Source organism: Xyrauchen texanus, chromosome 4, assembly GCF_025860055.1.
Source record: "Xyrauchen texanus isolate HMW12.3.18 chromosome 4, RBS_HiC_50CHRs, whole genome shotgun sequence".
In the NCBI taxonomy this organism is placed as follows: Eukaryota; Metazoa; Chordata; class Actinopteri; order Cypriniformes; family Catostomidae; genus Xyrauchen; species Xyrauchen texanus.
This window is the reverse complement of record NC_068279.1, coordinates 4,466,140-4,492,297: the sequence shown is the minus strand read 5'-3', so window position 1 is coordinate 4,492,297 and position 26,158 is coordinate 4,466,140. Positions and strand designations below refer to the sequence as shown.

At 38.6% G+C, this 26,158-nt stretch overlaps 1 protein-coding gene across 1 annotated transcript in view; it reads left to right on the top strand.

Annotated features, from left to right (window-relative positions):
- Positions 1–26,158, top strand: part of LOC127643057 (bone morphogenetic protein receptor type-1B-like) — a 43,245-nt gene extending 17,087 nt beyond the window's left edge. The window contains exons 2-11 of the mRNA XM_052125606.1: positions 4,083–4,233; positions 5,746–5,845; positions 6,636–6,738; positions 11,775–11,871; positions 12,170–12,308; positions 12,546–12,738; positions 14,446–14,743; positions 19,921–20,096; positions 22,407–22,537; positions 25,384–26,158. Coding sequence (XP_051981566.1) covers positions 4,083–4,233; positions 5,746–5,845; positions 6,636–6,738; positions 11,775–11,871; positions 12,170–12,308; positions 12,546–12,738; positions 14,446–14,743; positions 19,921–20,096; positions 22,407–22,537; positions 25,384–25,509 — 1,514 coding nt within the window. The 3' untranslated portion in view covers positions 25,510–26,158. The remainder of the gene's footprint in view (positions 1–4,082; positions 4,234–5,745; positions 5,846–6,635; positions 6,739–11,774; positions 11,872–12,169; positions 12,309–12,545; positions 12,739–14,445; positions 14,744–19,920; positions 20,097–22,406; positions 22,538–25,383) is intronic.

Here is a 26,158-nt window from a genome sequence, read left to right as displayed (position 1 = left end):
GAATTTATTCAATTTGTGATATGGTTTCTTGCTTGTCCCAGGACTTGCTGCCTTTCAACTCTTCAGCCCGGTTGCCCACTGGAATTTACAACCGTTGCATTGCTCTAGGAATTGCTCGCCGGCCGCATTACGTGCACTGGGGAACTCGATGAAATTCTGCAAGAGTGAGTCTGTTGCCCCATTGGATGGATGCAATAATATACTGGCTCGTTGGTCTACCTCTCACTGTTTCCCCACTAAAACCAATGTTGGTGAAGGACATGTAAACTCTGCCAATCTTCGTCTTTTGGAATATTTACCTTCAAAGACTGCACCAGACTTCGTTGCACCACCAACAATAGTTTGACCCTCAGTCAAAATGGCCTTAGTGAATCACTCAATCTATAAACAAAACTTTTATTTGACCTCTCGTGCCCTGGATTTTTTATATGTGACCGAGACCTGGTTAAACGCTAGAGATTTGTCATCTCTTAGCGCGTTAACTCCTCTTGACTGTACTTTTTTCAGTTCTCCCAGGACTACTGGACATGGTGGTAGATTGGCCACTATTTTTAGAAAACGTTTTGTTGATGTCTTTTTGTGTTTTGAGGTCCAAAATATAGATCTCAATGGTCCCCTGCTTTGTGTATTGGTGTATAGACCTCCTAAATTCAGTTTTTTTATCCATGAGTTCTCCGAGTTCTGTCTGATCTAGTGTCTCGCAGTGACAGGGTCGCTGGTTTTGGGGGATTTTAACATACATGTCTGCTGCGCTTCTTAACCTCTGGTCAAAGACTTTTTAAGCCTCATGGAATCTCTTAGTTTTGTACAATCGGTTTCGTGTCCCACACACACAACATGGGCCACACACTTGATTGTGTTTTTACTTACGGGTTTTCTGCATGGGATTTCAGATCATAGCTGTTGTGTTTGAACCTGTTATTTCTTGTCATCTGCCCATTCAATCTCAGCCTGTACACTATTCTCATGCTATACACTCCTCTACAGCTTTACATTTTTCAGAGTCTTACTTGACTCTCCTTTCAAATGATATATTTGCTCCATCCTGTGATATGGACACTGAGCAGCTGGTTGAACATTTTAATGCAGTTTGTTCTGCTGCTCTTGATTCGGCTGCTCCACTGAGGCCTAAGAGATGCAAGGCCAACCCTCAGCCCTGGTTTAAATGAGCAAGAATACTGGAGGACTGAGCTTAGGTGGAAAAAGTAGACTTCAAGTCTCCTACCACATTTTGAGGGACTGCCTAACAGCATATTAAAGTTCTATCAGCGAGGCAAAATCAAAATATTTTACTAAAATATCTAAAACAAATGCTAGTAGGCCTAAGGTTCTTTTTAAACCTATTGACGCCGTCCTAAATCCCATCACCTGTTCCCATCTGTATGCCAATCCTGAGACCTGTAAACAATCTTTGGAATTTTTTGTTAAATAAATCCAGGACATTAGGTCTCACTTTTTGCCCTCAGCCATGGAATACCCTCAGTTAGTGCCACCCCCTAGCTGCTTTTCAAATTTACAACCTTTGTCTGCAGGTCAATCAGCCAAAATCATTTCATGTATGAAGCCCACTTACTGCCAATCGGATGTACTGTCTGCACTGCACGTTTGCTTAGTGAAGTCTTCGATATCATCAGTCCTATTGTTGTAGCTATAATAAATAGCTCTCTTATAAATGGAGATGTTCCAGTTAGCTTTAAACAAGCTATTTTACAGCCTTTATTGAAAAAAATATGATCTTGACCCCACTGTGTGTCATAATTTCAGACCCATTTCCAAACTACTTTTCATTTCTAAGGAATTGGAGAAAGCGGTCCATTCTCAGCTCAACTCATATCTGGATAAACGCAACATTACAGACAAATTTAAGTCTGGTTTTAGGGAACTGCATAATACCGAGACAGCATTGCTGAATGTTTCAAATTGCATGTTGCTGTCCCTTGATTCTGGGTCATGTGCTATCTTAGTTTTGTTAGATCTAAGCGCACGCAGCGTTTGACACTATTGACCATGATATTCTTTTAAAACGCCTTGAGCTAGTTGTGGGCATTACAGTGGTTTGCTTCTTATTTAAAGGGCAGAACTTTTTTGTGAACATTAGGTCCTATTCATCATCATCTGCACCCATAATGTGTGGTGTTCCACAGGGATCCATTCCGGGGCCTCTTTTGTTTTCCTTTATATGCTTCTACTGAGTTCTAAATTTGACAAATATAATATTTCGTATCAATGTTAGGCTGACGATTCCCAACTTTACCTCCCTGCCAGACCAGGTGACATGTTCATTTGACAATCTTTTTACATGCCTTTTGTTACGCTTTACATTTTTTTTTCTCTGCTCACTGAATATTTATATAATGTATTTTCTTCCTCTATTATTTCTTATTGTTGTTTTTATTATTTCCATGTTGTTACTAGTTTTCTAGATTGTACAGCACTTTGGTTCAACTTCTGTTGTTTGTAAATGTGCTCTATAAATAAAGTTTGACTTGGCTTGACACAGAGTGACTTGCCTCCATTCTTAATCTAGACTAAAGCATCATGTTTGAGTGTAATATAAGCAGAGCATTAGTGAGTTTAGACTACTGAGTGTTTGTAATAGAGAGAGTGAAAGACAAGAATAGTATGCTGCGAGAGAGCAAGAGAGGACTTGTTCAACTTGACTTCATTTTAACATACTAAATATGGAATAATGTACCGTTAGCAGGCCATTATCACTAAATAAATCCTGGCAGTGATCCGGAACCCAACGAGAAGCAGACAACATTATCCTTTTTATAACAAGGCTACTTAACAAATAAATGGATGTGAAATATTGGAGTTAGAATTATTATATCCTGGGACCTGGCAAATTTTTTTTAAAAAAGACTGTAAAACTATGCCAATGAATTAGTTGTCCCTGCATTTAAAAGTTGTTTAATGAGTGTTTCTCAACACTTGTGCACATAAATCTCAGCTTCCACTAAACACATGAATTTTGCTAAACTAAGTTAGGAAAGATATTGCTGAATAATTTGTTTATATAATATTTAGTTCATGATTTATTCCTGAAACCATATATTTAGTGTCTATATCATAATACAACTTAAGCTCAATTAACAGCATTTGTGTCAGTAATACAGTTTAACGGTCATTATACCAAAATATTTGACCACAGAATGCCATGAGTGACTAATAAGAATTTAGTAGTCCAGAGAGCCGTATAATAAGCATCTTTATTTTATGTCACTATGTCAAAATTATATATACCATCTCTCCACACCCCCCTCTCACTTTTTAACAGCTTACAGATGTGGAATTATTTTGGCTGAAGATTGTTTGGTCAGTTTCTATACACCTTTGTGGCCGTCTATTTATATGGGGGGCACACATCAGCTTTACAGCCCTGAATTCTAACATTTCACCCAAAGTGAGCTACTAATTACAGCAGCAGTCCCTGTGGGGGTTAACCTGGGGTTAAGTGTTTCACTCAAGACACAAAAGCAGAATTGTGCTCGCAGGAAGGTTATTATATAGTTTTCTGTTTTCATTTTATTTGTTTCAATTTGTCATTCAAATTTAGCTTCATTTTAATTTGTTTTTACATTATTATTGCTAGTTTTAGTTCCTGTTTTTCTGTTTTAGTTTTTATTGAATTTTTAGGCGTTAATATTATTTGAAGGCTGGGTCACGTTTGCCTTTGGATGGCCAAATTCTGGTGAAAAATGCGTGTTTGGAACTGAAGTGTGATATGAGTGTGAATCCTGCAAAAAACAGCACTTGCAAAACAATAGCAGTGTATTTCCATTGTTTTTACACCATTTGCTGTGGTAATACCACAGTTTTTAGGACACGTACATTTAATGATAATACATGTACCTTTATGCATTTGGCAGACCCTTTTTTTGTAAAGCAACTTACAGTGCATTTAAGGTACACATTTAATCATTGCCATTGAATTGTTTGAAGTACCTTGAAGAAACCAGTTAAATACCATGGTATACTGGATGAATATGGTAATAATTCAGTACCATGGTACAGTCACCAGTATTTAACTTTTTGTAGAGGAGATAACTGACCCATGTCCTGTATCTGCTCTCATGCAGCTAATGTTCTGGACAGCATGCTGCTGAGGAATTCTGGGAAGGTGGCCGAAAGTCGGGACACTGGAAGTGATGCAGCGGCTCTACTTCAGCACTTCCTGTGGTGTTACTGCTACCATCACTGCCCGGAGGACTCCACCAATAACACATGCAGGTATTGGACACACTCCACTTCATAAACTCCGCATCTACAGTATGTACTAGGGATGTGCATCTCCATAACTGAGGCCGATGCGATACGCATCTCAATGCATAGCCAATGATACGATACATTAAATATACATATGAAGCAGCTACCGATGCGATACGATACGATTCACCCCTATTACGATGCAGTGCAATCCGTTTTTGATTCGATTCAACACAATGCAATTCAATGCAATATGATGCAATGGGAAAAAATATGATGCTATGCAATTCAATATGCTAGGATAGAGAGACTTCACTTTTAAGGATGCTCAGGGATAAACAATGAAGAAATGTTCGGTAACTTGCCAGCAGACGAATGTGATTCAGTGTCGGCGCTTCAAGTGTGTTGTTAAATTAGTCGTACTGGCTGTATAATTTATAGCAGCATGACATATTTTACAAACTGCATGGGTTTATCAAAATCTCCATCTCTCTTATAAAACCCAAAGTGTTTCCAAAAATTAGATTTGTAATTACTTGGTGGAAGATGCAGCTCTGCCTCTGCCATGATAATCTATATTCTATGTCAGGGGTGCCCACACATTTTGCATGATGATCTACTTTTAAATGACCAACTCAATAAGATCTACCTACTAAAAAAAACACATTTTCATTAAAAAAAAAAAAATGTTTGCTGGGACTACTGCACGTATCCCTACATGGAATTCATCTTCTAATTAATTAAAAAATATCTAATAATGTTCAATGTTGATGTCATTCTGTTTTAACACTAAACCCAAAACACCTACTGCACAATAGATTACAATAGCCAGGGCATTTACCTTATTCTGATGATTTGCACTGAATTTAATCAGACAGTTTTGTATAATCCGGGCAGTAGCTGCTGGTAGCTAGCCTCAAAAACTGCTAGCTTCGCAATTTCGTGCTCTGTTCTCAGAAGCCCTTGGAAGCCGCGAACCTAGTTGTCATGGCAACTGAATAAACAAAAATCTCACCTGGTCAAAATGTACTCGTCAAGTGCAAATCAGACAGAAACTAAAAGAAGCCATTATATTTATTTGCATAAAAATTTAACGAAAAAACATTTAAATTGTGCGATCTACCAGCATTGCCTTTGCGATCGACGTATGTGACTGTCAGGACACGCCTCGGTCTCCGTAGTGTTGTGATACGTCATGTTCACGTAGCAGCAGTGGCGATGAGAGAATGCGTTGGAGAAACAGTTTAGAGAGGAGAAATCAATCTATATATAATATATGGTCACAAATTATTGGTCACTTTTCAAATAATAAAAGTGTAGCGCATCTACTAATTATATATAAATCGTTTTTTACTGATGCAAATATGTTAGAAACGATGCATCGTGATACAAATGCCAACTTGTATCCGATGCACACTTTTTAAATCAATGCATTGCATCGTTAACTTTTATACCGATGCACCGATTCAAATCGGTGAATCTTACCATCCTTAGTATGTACACATACACGGGATCATTTGTGTGTTTTGTGCTTAGGACGGATGGTTACTGCTTCACCATGGTGGAAGAAGAGGGTGGAATCGTCTTGGTGACGTCAGGGTGTCTGGGTCTGGTCGGATCAGAGTTTCAGTGCCGAGTGAGTAATAAAATACTTCCTTAAAGTAAGACATTAGGCAGAAGGCTTTTACATGGAATTAAAGTGGATGGTGATTTATGCTGTCAAGCCCCAAAATGTAATCCATATGACCTTTGAGCTATAATCCAAGTCTTCTGAAGCCATACAACAGCTTTGTGTGATGATCAAACCAAAAGTAAAGTCATTCTTCACTGAAAATCTTCCCCTCTGAATCAAATCATAATACATTGTATGGAGAAAAAAGTGAGTTGCATTAAAAAAATATGAATTTGGGATTACATTAAATTGACAATTTATTTTTGATAATAATAAACAGTCTCAATGTGGGAGAAAAAAAATATGGGGTGCGGGAACGGGAGGTTGGCATGAAAATCATTGCGGGCAGAGAGTGGTGTAAAATGTAGCTGGGCCAAGCGGGAGTGGGATCCATCCGAGATGGGAATGTCATTTCCATCACATCATTTTTCCACCCCAAAACAACTATTTATTTTCTGCTGATGTAACCAAGTCAGAGTGGGCAGGGTAAAATAACATTAACCAATAATATCACAGCCCACTTTTTTGTGATCCAATCAAATCCCAGTTGTTAAAACTCAAGCCCTTACATTTTTTCCCCCTGAATATTTTGTTTTAATATAATACAATTAAAGTTATGTTTTATACTGCCTTTAAGCATTGATCAACAAAACAAAAATCCCTCTATTCTCATGAATTAAACATGCAAGTGTTAAACATGTATACAGCCAACATGAGATCCTGATGTGTTAATATAGTATGTGTGTGTGCTTAGGACACAGGGAACGCTAAGCAGAGGCGAGCACTTGAGTGCTGTACAGACCAGGACTACTGTAACAGAGACCTGAACCCCACACTGCCTCCTCTACTAACACCCAGTGAGTACACATACACACACTGTTTTACTGAGGACATCTCATAGACATAACCACCCTCTACAAAGCAAGTAAATCACTTGCTATGCGACTAAAATAGGTATTTTATTAGCCACTGGTGAGTAAATATTCCGATTGTACTCGCCAGAGCTTGAGTTGTTTAGTGACGAAGAAGAACTTGAGGCTGCAATCCTTTTACTGAATAAGAAGCTGGATACAGCCTTGTCTTTTACAGCATGTCTCATGAGCGCACTTCCTGAATGAAATTGACCTTTTTGACCGCAGTGGGATCGCTCGTGATCAAGCTGTCACCATCCCTTTAGATCAGCTGTGACATGGAACTGACATTGCATTTAACAACGTCAGCTCTGACTTTGGTTCAACTTTTCCTTGGACTGTTGTGGGGAAAAGCATGACCAGTAATGTGCCCGTTGGATGTCTGTTGGAAGGTAAAAGTGTTGCAAAACTCGAGAGCTTGTAGATTTGAAAGCCTGAACAATAAATATTTGTACCAGCAAGTCATTCACATAATACAAGTAAAAGTTTCCAAAGACGAGACTCAGGCACCCTCTTTTAAAATCCTTTCTGTTATTTATAGTCAGTTGGTGATCAAAAAGATAAAAATAAACATTATTTGTTATCTTACACTTCACGGATGAGGGAAAAACAACCGCGCAACTTCTCTCTCGTTAATGTGCGCTGCGCTCATTCAACCGTAGCTGCTCGCGGAGCAACCATTCTCTTAAAGATACCAGTTTAGCGCTTGTTATACAAATCAATGTAAACTTAATGTAAAGCGTACATGTGCATAGATTATGTAGACTCCAGTTTTCATTCACAAAATTAACTTGAGTGGGACACTTTTTGTGTTAGAAAGGCAGTATCAGCTCACGCTCTTCTTCTGAGGTAAATTCACAGCGTCTTCTCCCAAAAACCATAATGAGCTCAAACGGGTAAGACTGTGCCTCTCGTTGCTTTCATACGGATTACACAATCGGAGCATAATTGTTTTCAATTTAAATTGGTTCATTTAAAAGTTCAAGCTTTCTATAGACATATTTCTCATGTCTGCGAGGCAATTATACACTGAGTTTCAGTTCATTTTCGTGACACGCTCCAGACAGAAGTTCACTGAGACTGAGCGCAGAAAGCGCTTCCTGTATGATTTCTTTATTTACAAAACCACTGGTTCGCTGTCCTCTTCTGCATATCGAGGCTCTGTTTTGTGGTCTGTTCTGCATAACTCGGTGTATCGCGGCCGACCCACCGGCACGTTCTCCCAATGGCCAGTCCGCCCCTGATCGGCCCCACAGTGCATTGTCCCACCGGAAAATGCCGGTATGCCAGATTACCAGTCCAGCCAGTGACAAAGAATGTCAAAGAGGGGGAGGGGCAGGGGCTCGTGTGGTCTCGCAGAAATACAACTTAAATGCAGATGTCGGGCACACGTTTAATCGAGAATTGATGCCAAGGGCCACATTTTTATAAAAACTAAATGTGAGAAATTACTTGCAAAAAGGGTCATGACCGAAAGAACTAGGTCACGAGTACAAATGGCCGAAATGGGCTTCCTCAGAAGGATGGCGAGCTTCTCCCTTAGAGATAGGGTGAGGAGCTCAATCATCCGTGAGGAGCTCGGAGTAGAGCCGCTGCTCCTTTGCGTCGAAAGGAGTCAGTTGAGGTGGTTTGGGCATCTGGTAAGGATGCCCCCTGGGCGCCTCCCTAGGGAGATGTTTCAGGCATGTCCAGCTGGGAGGAGGGCTCGGGGAAGACCCAGGACTAGGTGGAGAGATTACATCTCCACACTGGCCTGGGAACGCCTCGGGTCCCCCAGTCAGAGCTGGTTAATGTGGCTCGGGATAGGGACGTTTGGGGCCCCCTGCTGGAGCAGCTGCCCCCACGACCCGACTTCGGATAAGCGTTTGAAGATGGATGGATGGATGGACTTGCAAAAAGGGCACATATCTTGTGAAAGAGGGCGGGTGCTTGAGCACCACTTGGGGTCTGTCTGTCTGCATGTTACTGCCTGCCTGAGTTTCGTCGACAGTCGGAGGCGGCACGAAATTTGAGGGAGGCGGCCGCCTCGTAATTCTCTACGCAGGAAAAAGAATGTAACAAATAGGCCTGTGCCACATCTATGCAAGGGTTTGGTAAAAAAAAATAAAAAATGTTGGCATATAGTTTTGATGTAGTAGCTCTAAAATGATTATTTTTATAATATAATTATTAATTAATACTAAGTTTGTATGAAATTTCAAACAGTGACAACAGCTTGTATCACTTGCTATATACAATAACAAATTGTACACATGCCAAAATGTGATTAGAAGGATCAAAAGTGAAAAATTCAAATTAAATGTATAATCTATACATATAATATATAATGAAAAAAAATATATGTAAATCTATATATATGACAACTTGGGGTCGTCACAATTATGAAACTTGGCTGATGATTAATTGTCAAACATGATTATAATGATTAATTGTCTGTTTTAGGGCTGTGACAATTAATTGTCCCATTAAGGGTGCTTCATACACCTTAAGAAGTCATTTTATGTCATTGCAAGTTGTTTTGTAAACCTGCAGGCTTTACAGTGCAAACTACAGTATATTTAGACCCAACAGAAAACAAGCAGCGCAACCAATCACTGCAACTCATTTCAAATGAAAAAAGGAAGTTAACAGATGTTTTAAAAAAGACCCATTTAATTCTAAGGGTCACAGACAGGGTGGCAAATGTCCATGAAATCTAAATTATTACTGTTTTTGGCACAGAAATGTCCTTGACTAACACTATAGGTTAGCCTAAGGGGGAAATGTATGATAAATAAAGCAATTCAGTACAACATTGACTTTAAAATATATATATATATATATATATTATATTGTTTTACCTTTTTAGTTATGCCCCTGTTGGATGTGTAAGAATCACCCCCTAACTCAGATTCAGTGTTTTTGTGTGTGTGTGTGTGTTATTTAACTTGAAATATATAAATAAAATAATAAAATAGGGATAAACTGTGATTTCCTTATGAATGACATGATAAATAATTTTTTTTATATTTCTAAATACTTAATAATCTCTTTTTGGTTTACATTTACATTTACACTTGTTTTTTGAACTCATATATTTTATATATTTTTTTTAATAAATAATAAAATATAATTTATATATATTTATATTACATTTGTATGATATTATGCAATAGTAAAATATTTATTTCCTAATTTCTTCATTGTTACGGCTCTGATTAACCTGTTGATACGCAATTGTTCGCACTCGGTGGTGACGTCACTCTGCTTACATTTAATATATAATTTACCGCCTATAAATGTAATTAATGTTAACAAATTCTACATCTTTTCAAAGGTCTAAGAGTTCAACATTGATATCCGATCTCTGTTTCACGATAGCAATCCTCCAGAAACAGTGATTGAGTTATTTGTGCAGGAGTACAAATGAAAACTTGCAATATGAAAACGGGACTTTATACCTTTATTATGAAATCACGATCGCCAGATGAATCCAGTTCAACACACTTGGGTCAATCGTCCATGACAAGCATTCATTGAAAAACATCCAATAGCACTTTTTGTCCATAAAAGTGATAAATCTGAGAAATATTGATATATTCTCCATTGTTTACATGAGATCTCTCCTGAAAGATTTACCCTTCGTCATCCTTCTTCAACAAACTGCAATCTGAGCAGCATTCATGTTGTAAAACTGTATATGATCTGATATATTAGAGTCTCATAAACAAAACCAGCCGTCTCCAAAGTCTATTTTTAAAAATGCGGCGTTGTTTCATTCATAATAGTCAAGCGGTGCCGTCAGATTTTGTGACATCTTGAGAGGCGGAGCCTTAATTTTACTCTGAACACTTCCAGAGATTTTACAGAGAATAAAGCTGCAGGAACCTCATTTATTATTAGATCATCTTCAAATATTAAACGTAACTTCTTTAGACTCGTGGCTTTGAGAACATTGTATTTCTGGGTTGTCTTGGCACTTTTATTATTGTTTTTTAGATTATAAAAACATGTTCAGCACAAAATATTTCCATTACTATAAACTTCAGCTTCTCTAACTTTAAAAAAACAACAACATTATATTAATTCTGAAACTTGTGAAATAAAGACCAAAGTGTCTTCTTCCAATAGATACTACAACTGTGTCCATACTGCAAAGGGTCCCGTAAATACAGCCATTTAAGTTCAGGAATGTCATTTTCATGGGCACAAAATGGATGTGCGTATCAACAGGTTAAACCCAGGAGCCTTTATTTGTCATGAAACAAAACCTTTGAGATTTCATTTCATCATTTTCTCACTCCACATATATAGAGTAAGTGCGTCTCCTTCATCTGTGCCACAGCATGTTGTTAACACAGCGTGTATGAACCAGGAACATTTGCCATTACACAATTGTTTAAAGTGAAACGGGAGCGCTCTGCGTTCACTATTAAAGTACATACTTGTTTGTTTATATTTTCGCGGTAGTTGGCGCGAGCCTCTGCTGACAGCGCGTGCATCAGATCGCTTCACACGCTCTTCGGGACAGGAGCTGGTTGACCTCTGCGGTGCTGCTCAGTGATGCTCGGACTCAGACTTCAACTGAATGACACACAAACATGTTCATGGCATCTATACAGTATATTCATTTAAAATTCCCTTTTTTGGGCATGTGAGTGCGAATGGACACTTTTCAAACATGCGCACACACATTGGATTGATCACAATCCTCTTGTCATGATAAGACTCCTGTCAATCAACACAGCAAAATATAAGTATCTGTCTTAGTTACAAACACCTGTGTGTTCACACTCTCACACCTGTGCTGCTCAGTGAGTGTACTGTACAGACAAAGCTCTTATTTCGGCATCACACACACACACACACACACACACACACACACACACACACACACAGACACACACACACACACACACACACACAGCTCACAAGGGAAGCCAGTGAGCTCGGTCTGATGAGTGTTGTGTGTTCACAGCTCATTTTTGACTGTGTGTTTGCAGGTTATGTGGATGGAGACATTCATCATATCGCTCTACTCGTCTCTGTGATGGTCTGTAGCTTCATCCTCACCTTTATCATCATCTTCTGTTACTTCAGGTATGTCATTTGTAACATACGCACACAGACACACACACATATTTAAGTAGTAAATCTGTTGTCATTTACAAACCCTCATGTTGTTGCAAACCTGATTGACTTTCTTCAGTGGAGCACAAAAGGAGATGTAAGGCAGAATGATATCCTCAGTCACTTTTTTAAAAGAATAAGCTGCGCTGTGGACCAGCGTTTATGCTGATAGTCAAAAGTCTGGCTATGTGAGACAGACTAGAGTAACCTTAAACTCCACAATGGATGTTTTTGTCTTGGTTGAACTCTTGTCCGTATGGTGTTTCAGGTACAAGCGTCATGAGTTACTGCCGCGCTACAGTCTGGGTCTACAGCAGGACGAAACATTCATTCCTCCAGGTGAATCCCTGAGGGATCTCATAGAACAGTCTCAGAGCTCCGGCTCAGGGTCAGGACTCCCCCTGCTGGTGAGAAACACACACTACACACACTACACACAGTCAGCTTTTAAAGATAACATATCACATCCATTCCCTTTCCTAATGAATCCCCTCAGTCTTATTGTGCACAACTAATCAGTGCTCATTATTCTACGAAAAATTTTTAAAGAACAAGCACTACGTTTCGTTCTCTGTGAATATCCTGTTTCACTCGGAAATATGTCACATTATAGAAGTAACATGGGTTTTGAATGCTGTCTTCAGGTGCAGCGAACTATAGCGAAGCAGATCCAGATGGTGACCCAGATTGGGAAGGGTCGGTATGGAGAGGTGTGGATGGGCAGGTGGAGGGGAGAGAAAGTGGCTGTGAAGGTGTTTTTTACCACTGAAGAGGCCAGCTGGTTTAGAGAAACTGAGATATATCAGACTGTGCTCATGAGACATGAGAATATATTGGGTGAGACACACACTGCTTACACAAAACAGTGTTGTGCTTTGGTTATGATACCATTATGCTTTTACTGTTGAGAACTATTGGGGAAACTGTAGCTTGAAAGTGCACTTAATATGTTTTTCCCGCTTTCAAAAAGTTTTAAAACGAAAGTGATTAATTGTCATTTTGAAATGTATGTCTAAAATCCTGACCACTCACGTCACATGAGATGAAAACTCCATGACGAGATGGAATTCTATATTGAAAAATATTGCGTTTGAATGATGCTGCCTCTAGGTGTCAGTGTCCAAGATGATGCCAATAAAGAAATACGTAGTGCACCTTTAACAAGCTAAAAGATACTCATAATCTAAAGTAATTCAACTAAAGCAATCTTACTATTTTTATATAGTAGTAAACTATACTACAAGTTACTTATGAAAAGTAGCAAGTTTTTTAATGGTGCAATATGTTTGCATTAGGACCGTCATTCAATTTAACTTAATTGACAGACCTAATAAAAACATATTGCACAATAGGCTTCAAAATAACAACCACTCTAATTTATATTACTGACTATCTGTAGGTAGTTGACATTAAATGGCAAGCATTGACAGCAATGTTGCATACTATACTTCATCTAAGATATTATACAACATTGTTCTAATTCTTGTGTAATTATTATGTATGCAGTTTTATGATCTAATTTCAATTGAGATACTACGTGGAATATTTGTAATTTTATAAATATGTTTGTTACACCACAGGATGATTTAAATGAACTGCAAATAAGCTAAAAGTTGATTGAAATGAGGGGGGCCTTGGAAGCTCACCGCTCCACCCCTGGAGTCGCACGTTCGAATCTAGGGCGTGCTGAGTGACTCCAGCCAGCTCTCCGAAGCAACCAAATTGGCCCGGTTGCTAGGAAGGGTAGAGTCGCATGGGGTAACCTCCTCTTGATCGCTATAATGTGTGGTACTCGCTCTTGGTCGGGCGCGTGGCGAGTTGTGCGTGGATGCCGCGGAGAATAGCATGGGCCTCCAAACGCGCTACTTCTCCGCGGTAACGCGCTCAACAAGCCACGTGATAAGATGCACGGATTGATGGTCTCAGACGTGGAGGCAACTGAGATTCGTCCTCTGCCACCCGCATTGAGGCGAGTCACTACACCACCACGAGGATATAGAGTGCATTGGGAATTGGGCATTCCAAATTGGGGAGAAAAGGGGAGAACATATTTGAAATGGTAAAAAAAATGGTGACACTTAAAACATACACATTTCCTTCTACATTAATACATTTAAACCTTAAATATGAATGTAGAATTCTTTGAACAGTGAAGCTGTATGAGCAATACAAGGTGATTAATAAAACAGTGATATTGCATTTTGTAATGTTACATCACAAATTATTGGGAAAATATAGCTTGTTACTGGAGAAGAATTTACAGTTTGAATTTATTTACAGCTGAGCTAATGACATGCTAGCTAGTTAGGTACTGTAGTTAGCATGCTACTATCCAACACTAGTGAACATTAGGTCTGTTATTAGTGGGATATAACCATGTAGTAACATAAAATGTAATACACTTGATTAGCAATTAATTCCCTGAAATGAAATGAATTATTACGTTTAATTTCATCGTGGCGTTGCTGTGAAATGTATCGGGTCAGAAGTTATTTATTGTAGTCTCATTTACTCATTTTAACCTCTGTGTGTTGTGTTCTCCAGGGTTCATAGCTGCAGATATTAAAGGCACGGGCTCATGGACTCAACTCTACCTCATCACTGATTATCATGAGAATGGCTCTTTGTACGACTATCTGAAATCCACCACCCTGGACAGCAGAGCCATGCTGAAACTGGCCTACTCCTCTGTGTCTGGACTCTGCCACCTTCACACCGAGATCTTTGGCACGCAGGGCAAACCGGCCATCGCTCACAGAGACCTAAAGAGCAAAAACATCCTGGTGAAGAGGAACGGAGCCTGCTGTATCGCTGACCTCGGCCTCGCCGTTAAATTCATCAGGTCAGAGTGAATTTGGTTAACCTCAGGTTCATGTTTCAGTTTAATACCTCTTTGAGCTCGGTTTTCATTAGTAGTATTGCTAATGATTGTAGACGGTAGTATTGCACTACAAAAATCATATTCTCAATCATTTCTTGAGTCTTGTTGACAAGTATGATTATCTGAACATCCTTAAAACAAGATCAATTTACTTGAAGTAACAAAAGTGGAGAGAGAACCCAGGAAACATCACGTCTCCAGCCCCAGCACTAGAAATACTCTTTCAACAAGGGTAAAACTGAAATTGAATGGGAGGGAACAAGGCCAAAATAATAAACAAAAAGATTCTAGACTCCTTTTTACACCTGTAACTTTCATGTAACACAAAACAAAGAATTAAATAAACAACAATAAAACTTCCCTCTACCCCTGGCTAGCTCAGATAAACAGGGGAAAATGGATTTCCCAAACAAAAATGGCAGCCACCTCCTTACTGGTTTCCTCAATCACTTATATCTTGTATAACAGTACACTGAATTTCCAACAGTAGCAATTGGACTACAACAAAATGTCTGGGGCTGGAGAAAAGGAATCCCTGTGGGGGAGACAAATTCTCAGTCTCTCTCTTTCATCTCTCTCTGTCTGTGAGGCATCGGCTGGCTTTTATGCTGGCCTTCTGCTTGCAAGAGGCAGTCAGTGTAAGTGAGTTTATCATGCAGCAACTTAGCAGCAGGTGAACACAATCAGCACCTGACTGAGCAGAGCGCTGCATAAATCATGGAAACAATAAGTAACAAAAACTATTTGTCCACTGAGGCAACATGAAAACAAAGAAAAACTACAACAGTATAATAATAATAATTATATGTCTCAGATGTAACACCCCGCCATTAATTTTACAACCCACGGATTGTAAAACAGACTAATTAGGGCACTCCACAAGTAGTATAATCACCAACATTAAGCACTGAGATAAACCAACTTAACTTTCCATATCCACTGCCCTAGAGAGTGCATCTGACACTAAGTTGTCTGTACCACGTATGTGGTGATGATCGAGGTTGTACTCCTGGACAATAAGGGCCCAGCACATCAAATGTTGGTTGGCGTTAGACATGCGAGAGAGAAAGATTAAGGGGATATGGTCAATGTAAACAACAATAGAGACAGTACTAAGGCTAACAGCTGGGCAAGGGTCTCTTTCTCGAACGTGCTGTAGCATTGTTGGCATTTTGAAAGCTTCTATGAGAAGTAGGAGATCGGGTGGTCCAGTACCACAATAATTTTCTTGTAGCAGAACTGCTCTAGCGCCAGTGGCACTGGCATCTACCTGCAACTTAAAAGGTAGGTCAAAATTAGGAGCAGACAACACAGGAGCATGGCACAGAAGATCTTTCACAGCACTGAATGCATTTTTGCACTCAGGGTTCCACTTAAAAATCTTGGTGGTACTGAGAAGGTCAGTATGGGGTGACACTAGTGTCGAAAAGTTCTGACAGAATCACTGGTAATACCCACTCATCCCAAGAACCGTAGTTGCTCACATTTGTTACATGGTGTGGGGAACTCAAGTATGGCAGGCACCTTAGCATCAACTGGCTTGAAACAACCATGACCACTTGTTTTCCCAGATGATCTCATCATGTCACATGTCACAATTCGGCACTTCGGCTAAAACTATCCGCTTGAGGTGCTGAAATGTACCAGGCACGTTTCGCATGCCGGACGGCAGCACCGTATTGCAGAAAAAATGCTCTGGAGTGACGAACGTGGAGATCTCAGATGTGCGTGTAGTAAGGGGCACTTGCCAATATCAGATGCAATATGAACTATCCGCTTTAGGCACCAGCAGACAAGGGAGTACTACAGCTATGTACAGCCAGACCATGTTGTAGCATGTACTCCTAATTGGTTCTCATCATGTCAAGTTTTCCAGGGTTTACTCTATTGGGATGTTAGTAGGTAATGCATGCAGGTAACTGGGGAATAGATCCTACATCAATGTCATGGCTTAACACAGTCATTCTGCCAGGCACATCAGAAAAATGGATGGGCGTGTATCAACTGGATAATTTGTTCACTCTGTTTTTTGGACAAATGAGTGAGAACTCAGTATAGCAGAGTTTTCTAACCACTTAGCTACAGCTTGGGCTTTTCTTTTTTTCAATTAACCTGTCCACTTCCAGCATATCACCAGCAGAAGAGACAGCAACAGATATAACGGACACAGAAACAGGCGAGGGAGTGGACTTTTCGACGTGCACAACAAACCTCTTCAACATGTTTATGTGACACACATGGGTTTTACGCCTGCAATCAGGGTGCGAATGACATAAGTCTCCTTTTCACCGTCTAGCCGAACGGCTCTGAGCATGGTGAGGAATGGTTACAGTAGCTTTTACACCTGGGCACCGCACGATTAGTAACTGTTCTCGGCCCAAAATTCGACAACCATGCTCAAGTGTGCCGTTGGAATGCCTGTAGTGACATCGCGACTCTAGATCGGTCACTTGTCAGTTGCCAAGGTTACTTGTTTTTTCTCGGTAGCTGGTGAAGTGGAATATTTGGGCAAAGTAAACACTTCACACGGTCCTTAAACTCTTGTGTTACCAAGGTAATGTTTGACATATTTCTTGTGTACATTCAAAGTCTGTTTTCAGCACCACAGTAGGGAAAAAATCTGTAACCGTGCATGGTGGCTCGGATCGGCAACATGAACAGTTCGGCCCGGTGGTGGAAAAGAGGCTATAGTCAGTGTCATAGAGTTTTTCCTTGATCTTATTTGGGCACGAAGATTTTGCTCGGAACACAGAACCAGAGTCAGGTAGGAGGACAAGAACATTGTTACCAGGTTGAAAACTACGATGTACACTTTTATTTATCATAGCAGGATTTCATCCTCGGCTGAGCAGTGGCCAATGCTCGCTAGTAAGGCCACGGGCCTTATTAAGCTTTTCACGAGACGAGTTGACAAAGTCAAGGATAGAGACAGGGGAAGAGTTTTTAGCTAGCCCACGAGTAGTGTGGCCAAATACGAGGTCAGCAGGACTGAAGCCAAGAGACCCCTGCACTGCTTCTCGAAATGCAAACATGAGAAATGGAAGACCTTCAGCCCAATCTCTTCCACTCACGACACAGTAGGCACGCAGCATCGATTTAAGGGTTTGGTGGAATCATTTAAGTACGCCCTGTGAGACTGGGTGGTACGTGCTTGACACCTAACTCAGTTTGAGTTTGTGTGAATTCCTTTGATATAAATGTTGTCCCTTGATCAGTTTGCACCGCACCTGGCTTACCAAAGAATTTGACTAATTCTTTGATTATCACTTGAGCTTTGATCGAGCACAATGGTGTCACTTCCGGATAACACGTCGATGTGCACATATGTGTCAGGATATATTCGTGTTCCAACTTGGATTTGGGTAACTGACCTACACAATCCAAAATTAGGTGCTCAAAGGGTTCTCTCATGACCGGATTCGGTAGAAAAGTGGCAACTGGCACTTTCTGGTTTGGCGTCCCGGTAAGTTGACATATGGCGAACGGCATACAAATGTTAGTCACAGCATATATAAGTCTGGGCCAAAAAAGTATTGGGAGACAAAATGTTTTCGTGATACCCAAGTGACCTGATAGCACATGCCAATGTCCCGATAGCAATGTGCTATCAGGGCAGTGGTGGCTCAGTGGTTGAGGCTCAGGGTTACTGACCAGAAGGTCGGGGGTTCAAGCTCCAGCACCACCAAGATGACACTGTTGGGCCCTTGAGCAAGGCCCTTAACCCTATCTGCTCCAGGGGCACCGTATCATGGCTGACCCTGCACTCTGACACCAGCTTAGCTGGGATATGTGAAAACGAATACATTTCACTGTATATATGCAAAAAACTGTGTGTATAATGTGTGACCAAAAATAAAGGATTCTATCGGGCCAATTGAAAAAACAAACTAACATGAAAACAACTAAAAACAGCAACAGTACTACTAATAATAATACGTCTCAGGACGTAACAGAATATTTTATAATATAATCTTCTAATTTCATTTAATGTACGTTTTTAATAAGTAACTTGTAGCTTGTCAAAACATGACATTGTTGTTGTTGGACATAGTTTTATGTAACAATGTATGCACATGTCTAGAATTCAATAAAATAAGAATTCCAGATGGTTCATTTCTATTAATCAGTAAAAAAGATAAAAATAATTAATTACAAATATAATTTCAGTAATGTTTTCAGAATGTTTCCTTGCGTCCAAAAGTCCATTTTACTTTTTGGTATTTATGCATTTATTTTTGTTTATTCATTTTTTATATATTTGTGTATGTTTTTGTTGAAAAAAATATTAGTCACTGCTATTATTTAGTACATATTAATACATAAGTCAATTCAGATATACAGTATAAATCAGTGTTGTTGTTGTTTTTGTATTTTTACTAGTTGTATTTAGAGTAAATAAATGTGTATATACAGTTTAAATTAGATCCTCATTGTTTTTGTGTCAGATAAATACAGTTCTGATTGTTCAATAATTAAAACAGTACATCAATAATTTTTATAAATTATAATAATAGAAAAAAATGCCCCTCTTGTAGAGTTTCAGTGTATTTAGCGACTTTTGTATTTGTTGCTGTAGATAACTACATTTTAAATAGAGTGGCGAATAGTTTATCTTTTTGAAGGTGCACTCTTTAACTGTAATTTTGAAACATGTATACAATCATGAGCTCTCACATGAGATAAGGACTCTAGTCATATCAGTAACCTTATAAAAGCTGTTTTGTTGTACATGGGGCAGGGGCGCCCTCATGAGGGCTGCCATTTTAGAATCACATGACCAGCTGCTCACTTAATCTCAGTAACCGTCTTGCTATTGGACACTTTCACTCTTGGATTAAATTAATCATGACTGGGTGTAAATACAACATTTCTACAATGGCATCTGTTACTGAAAACTTGATTTTGAATGATGCTACATCCACACCACTAGGTGTCACTGTAAGTCCAAGATGACATGAACAAAAAGTTGCACCTTTAAATTATTAATAGCTTCAAAGTAGCTTCCCCAATACTAAATAAACTAGGAAAGTGATTTGAACCCTGCTCAAGTATATATGCTGATAAAGAAGGACCCTACAGTACTGTCTAAATATCCGAATGTAATTATTGTATTAACACAGTTTTGTTTGATCTAACAGTGACACTAATGAAGTGGACATCCCACTAAACACACGTGTGGGCACCAAACGCTTCATGGCTCCTGAAGTTCTGGATGAGACTCTAAACAGAAATCATTTTCAGTCCTATATCATGGCAGACATGTACAGCTTTGGCCTCATACTGTGGGAGATCGGCAGGAGATGCGTGTCTGGAGGTATTATTATTCATTCACTCATTCATCCATTCAAAAATGACAAAGACAATTGTTGTGAAGTATGACACACAGTTGTGTTCGCTGACTGCATTATATTTAAAGTGCTACAGATTTACCTCAGTTGCACATTTACGTAATTCAAAACATGTCAAAATGTGTCAACAAATGTAAAGTTACCCCATGGGACTGAGGTTTTGTGGATCAAGGAAAAGATGAGAGCATTTCGCCATGAATGGAAGGAGCACAAAACTGTTGTTGCCAGATTAGTTTGATGTTTTCCAGCCCAATGATTGTTCAAAACCCACTCAAATATATAAAAAAACAGCCAGATAGTGTATATGAAAATCAAGCACATTTAACCATAATACCAAAGCATAGCCTTTACAACCCTAATGACACTTATGCATTGAAATGATACATCTTTAAACAGCCAGTTGAATTGGCTACTGCACAGAAGAGTCAAAGTTTCCCGACAGCTGTTCAGTGTTCAGGCCTTTGCGCACATCCATGACGTGGCAAATTGACTTAAGTAGTGTCACTTGTGAAAATGCTCCCTCCACATCATTATTAGATGTGGGAAGAGTAGGCAATATGATTGCCATGAGTGCTAAAATCTCTAAATATCCTGCAGTGGTCTCATTCAGCATCATTAAACTTCTAGGCATCTCAGGTGCAATTTTTCCATTGTGTTGCAAGAGCGTCAAATATGCTTGAGAATACGACATGAGGTCCACAGTCATTTCCCCATCTTCAACATGTTCAACATTTTGAAGCAACTGAAAGCCCTCTGGTTACATTTAAGCACATCACTGAGCTCTGGTTGCACATAAGCATCTCTTATTTTGTTTTGTATTTATCAGTTTACCTATTGTAGGGTTGCGCTTAGCATCCATATATCCCTTAGAAATGTTCAATTGTGACATATTCGACTTTTTTGCCTCAGTCTTGTAGCATCATATGAAAATTTAATTTCAAAATAAAAGGCTTGAGACTGTATAGGAATGTTGTATACTAAATTATTACAGAAATATACACCGATCAGCCACAACATTAAAACCACCTGCCTAATATTGTGTAGGTCCCCCTGATGCTATTCTGAGGGGCTATTCTTCTCACCACAATTATACAGAGCGGTTATCGGAGTTACCGTAGATTTTTGTTAGTTCGAACCAGTCTGGCCATTCTCTGTTGACCTCTCTCATCAACAAGACATTTCCATCCACAGATCTGCCGCTCACTGGATGTTTATTTGTTTTTGGCACCATTCGGAGTAAATTCTAGAGACTGTTGTGCATGAAAATCCCAGAACTACTCAAACCAGCCCGTCTGGCACCAACAATCATCCATGCGTTTATCTAATCAACCAATCATGTGACAGCAGTGCAGTGCATAAAATCATGCAGATACAGGTCAGGAGCTTCAGTTAATGTTCACATCACCCATCAGAATGGGTAAAAAATGTGATCTCAGTGATTTGGACCATGGCATGCTGAGATGTAAGTTGGCCCTGATTTGGTGGCACGTAGGTGGACCTACACAATATTAGGAAGGTGGTTTTAATGTTGTGGCTGATCGGTGTATAACTATTGTATATTACTATTGTGTATTGGGATATCAATATTTTTTTAATGGCAGTAAATAATGGGCAAAACATGACATCATTTTGGTCAAAAGGAGTCATGAAATATTTTGTAGTTTTTACACCTTGTTCCACATGAGAGCTACTGTTTGATGTCATTTTGTGTTTTTTGTTTTTAAGAATTCATAGCTAAGAATTGGCAACAGTATTTTTTTTAATATTTCAAATGATGACATTTCTTTAGCAAAATAATGGAAATGATCATTTTAACCATTACATGAGATCATATTGAGTTCTTTGACTATTCATTACAGACTTTAGTATCTTTGAAAATCTGTGCACAGTTTGAGACAGTTTCTAAGGAGTGGAGTGGAGTGGTGGTGGTGTAGTGGGCTAAAGCACTGAACTGTTAATCAGAAGGTTGCTGGTTCGATCCCCACAGCCACCACCATTGTGTCCTTGAGCAAGGCACTTAACTCCAGGTTGCTCCGGGGGGATTGTCCCTGTAATAAGTGCTCTGTAAGTCGCTTTGGATAAAAGCATCTGCCAAATGCATAAATGTAAATGTAAATGTAAGGAAAACATGTGCAATGATTTCTCAAAATTATCCATTTGCTCTCTATTCAATCTCTAAACAGTTTTATATTTTACATAAAGAGATCTCATTTGTGATTTTTCTTACCTTCTGGCTCTTTATATGGGCATTGATCAATGTTTCATCACATTTGCAGGTATTGTAGAGGAATATCAGTTACCATATCATGATCATGTGCCGAATGATCCATCATACGAGGACATGAGAGAGGTTGTCTGCATCAAGAGAATACGGCCGTCTTTCCCCAACCGCTGGAGCAGCGATGAGGTAAACGCTCAAAACTCACACTTGTGAGTGCCTTTTTAAAAATCTAGTATTTAAATGAAGGTAGGAAACTGGATTCAGAATTGCATTTTGAGTTTGAATATAAGATGTAATTAAAAATGAATCTAAAATTAATGCATGTAACTGCTTTAAGTGTAGTATAGGAGGATTCTCACAAAACCTGTCATGAAAATATCCTGGTCGGATTTAACCCCAAATCAATATAGCACATGTACTGTATATACAAGTATACAGATGGATGAAATGATGTTTAACTGAGTCCCCATAGTGCTACTATTGACAGTGCAAGACAAAAACAAGAGCAAACAATCAAAAATGTGAGACAATAAATAAACAATGGAAGACAGACCAGTGTGCAATAGACTTTTAAACCGGAGACTAATTATTTAATATTTTCTTATAAAAAAGCCAAAAGACAGTACTAAGAGATTACTATGATGATGTATGAATACTTTACAAGTCAAATAATATATATATATATATATACATTATATACGTTTTCCCCCCCAGGTTGCGTTAATGAGAATTGGGGCTAAAATGTGTGTAACTAGTGAAAATAATGTCACAATGTAAAAAATCTTAATGGTCCTAAAAATATCCACATTTTTTATATTTCTTTAGATTTATTCTTCTTCACAGGTTTCATGTGAAACACTCTTAACTCTTTCCCCGCCAAACACAGAATTTTCCGGGTTTTATGAAAAAACGCTTCCCCGCCAAACACGGAATTTTCCGGGCATCCGTGTTTTAGGTGGTATACGGTAAGGCAGACCAGCAGCATGTTTTGAAAGAGTACGCAACTCTTTGATCAAAGAAACAGACTGCGATCGTCTCAAACGTGAAGTGGAACACCATACTAATACTAAAGCACTTGTTTGATAAAAATGCCTTTTTCTCAGCTTTTTGTCCGAAATTTTGTTTTTGACAAAACCTACCTCTGTTCAAGTGGCAATAAAAAAGAACAATTGAAGATAAAATAAAATCGTTTTTTTTGCCTAAAAGCAGAGGCTCAGCTCTTTATTTTGATATATAGCATCTTCATATATTCAAGGAAGAAAATATTCTGCGGGCCATTAAAGTTTAGCGAAAATCGTCAAAAACCCTGGCGGTGGCTGGCAACTTTTTTTAAAAACGCTGGCGGGGAAAGAGTTAAGGGATATTTTCAGAAAATAATTATTACATGTTTGAAATGCCACTTATAGAAATTTGGATAGTAGCATATATACAGTACACAGTAAATATGGAGATGAAAATATTGTGACACTTTATTTTAAGGATCCACAATAAGCATGAATAAGACATTAATTCATTTATTAACTGAATGGAGAGTTGGCTACACTTTTTTTTTTGTGTATATAAAGTAATGTAATTATTGCTCAATTTCAGAGTTCATCAAGTTTACTAAACAATATTAAAGGAATATTCCGGGTTCAATACAAGTTAAGCTCAATCTATATATAATATTTGTGGTATAACATTGATTACCACAAAAATGAATGTAAAAAAAAAAAAAAGAAAAGAAACAAAAAAGCATAAATCGGGGTTACAATGAGGCACTTACAATGGAAGTTAATGGGGGCAATTTTTTATGTTAAAATACACTTTTTAGCATAGCCAAAAAAAACAGTATGTGTAAACATGATTTGAGTGTGATAATATCGCTTACTAAAATTTTTGGTGTAAAGTTATAGCCAATTTTAGAACTTCGTTGCCATGACGATGTAATGTCAACAAATCCTACTGTAAAATGTTCAATTTAAAAATGTGTAACTTTACAGCTCAAATAATACACACATTTTAACAGATTAATTAATGTAAGTGCTTTTATAAATTATAAGCTTCACATTTCTGCCTTTTAAACCCTCAATAAATGGGCCCCATTCACTCCCATTGTAAGTGCCTCACTGTAACCTCCATTTTTGCTGCTTCTTTTTTATGAAAAGGAGTCGAAATTAATGTTTGTGGTAATCAACATTACGCCACAAATGCTGTCGATTGAGCTAAACTTGCATTTAACCCAGAATATTCCTTTAATTGTTAATTAGTATTATAAAGCTGTTACTAAAAAATACTAAGACAACTTCTAAAGTGAAAGTTTAACCTATTCAGCCTATTGTTATGTCATTTACAATAAAACTCTCATAAAACATTTTGAAGCTTAATGCAAATACTGTAAACGCCTAACTGATGTCAAACTAATTAATAACTTGTGTAAGTGAATGTTTTACATTAGAAAAAGGAGTAAAATTGTCTTTATTTTAAAGCAATTCTACAGTAACAATTAGGTAAAACCAATTCTAATTAGTCATAATTACTCTCCTAATGTAGTTCAATAAACTTAATACCACCTTATAAATGCACAACAAACATATAACTTGAATAGGTAAAAGGTTCACTTTAGAACAGGGAGTCTAATACTAATCAGCCCTAATTACTGGCTTAATATTGATTAGTAATCTATTGTAAGTTATGGCTAAGATAGCCTTACTATGCATGCATTTAATGATTAATGACATTCATATTCATGCTTAACTACTGCATTATTACCGACCCTTAAAATAAATTGTCATTAAATGTGAAATACCAAAAAAAATATTCTACCTATCAAGGATTAAATAGGCATTAATAGCCCAAAATTAGAGTTAAATAATCTGAAGTAATTCTGTTTTGTCACAAAACTTGTGTTTGACTAATGAAATTGTTGTGTGACTTCCGTGAATTTCTCTTCCTGTCATTCCGATTCAAAGTGTAATTCAGCATCCCGTATTCAACATCCAATTCTGAATCCAACTCCGACACAAATGTGACGTTGTTGTGTGTTATTTCAGTGTCTCAGACAGATGGGAAAGCTCATGACAGAATGTTGGGCGCATAACCCCGCCTCCCGGCTAACCGCCCTGCGCGTTAAAAAGACACTAGCCAAGATGTCGGAGTCTCAGGACATTAAAGTCTGAGAACAATCCATCAATCCATTAGCACTGAGGCTAACGCTGAACTACCTACCCACCCACCCACCCACAACGTCCTACTGTGGATTCCAACGGCAGTGGTGATCATTGTGGCAGAGCATCCTGAAAATTGACTGGTCAATGGCAAAGGAACGACACCAAAGACCTTTGTTGGCCAATGCCAATGAAGGCACATCTCTGTGATTGAATGAAGGACAGAAATACAGCCTTTTGCTTGCTGTGAAATCTGCCGACACAGTGCCTGAAGCTCTTCTGTGTGACATAAAGGTCAATGAGAGCTCCCCCTATTGGTGACGAGTGGAATGTCCCGAAACGTCTGTCATAATACATTACTCTACGAGGACTGTAAGTATTGTGGGATAAAGCAGGACCTCATTGAGCAAGAAGGGACATGTGTGCTTCACAAAAACTGTCTTCAGCTCAAGACTTTCTTGAGAGCTGGAAACTGACTGACTTGCGTTTTTCCTTACGACAATCTGTTCAGCTCGTGCAACACCATTATGATTGTGTCAGATTTGTCTCTAACCCTGTTGCCAGTCAATCTAACTTGCAACAAATTTTATGGTTGATGTTGAAAATGTATTTAAAGTCATAGAAGCTGTGGTTTGCCTTGATGGCCTGTGCCTTATTTATT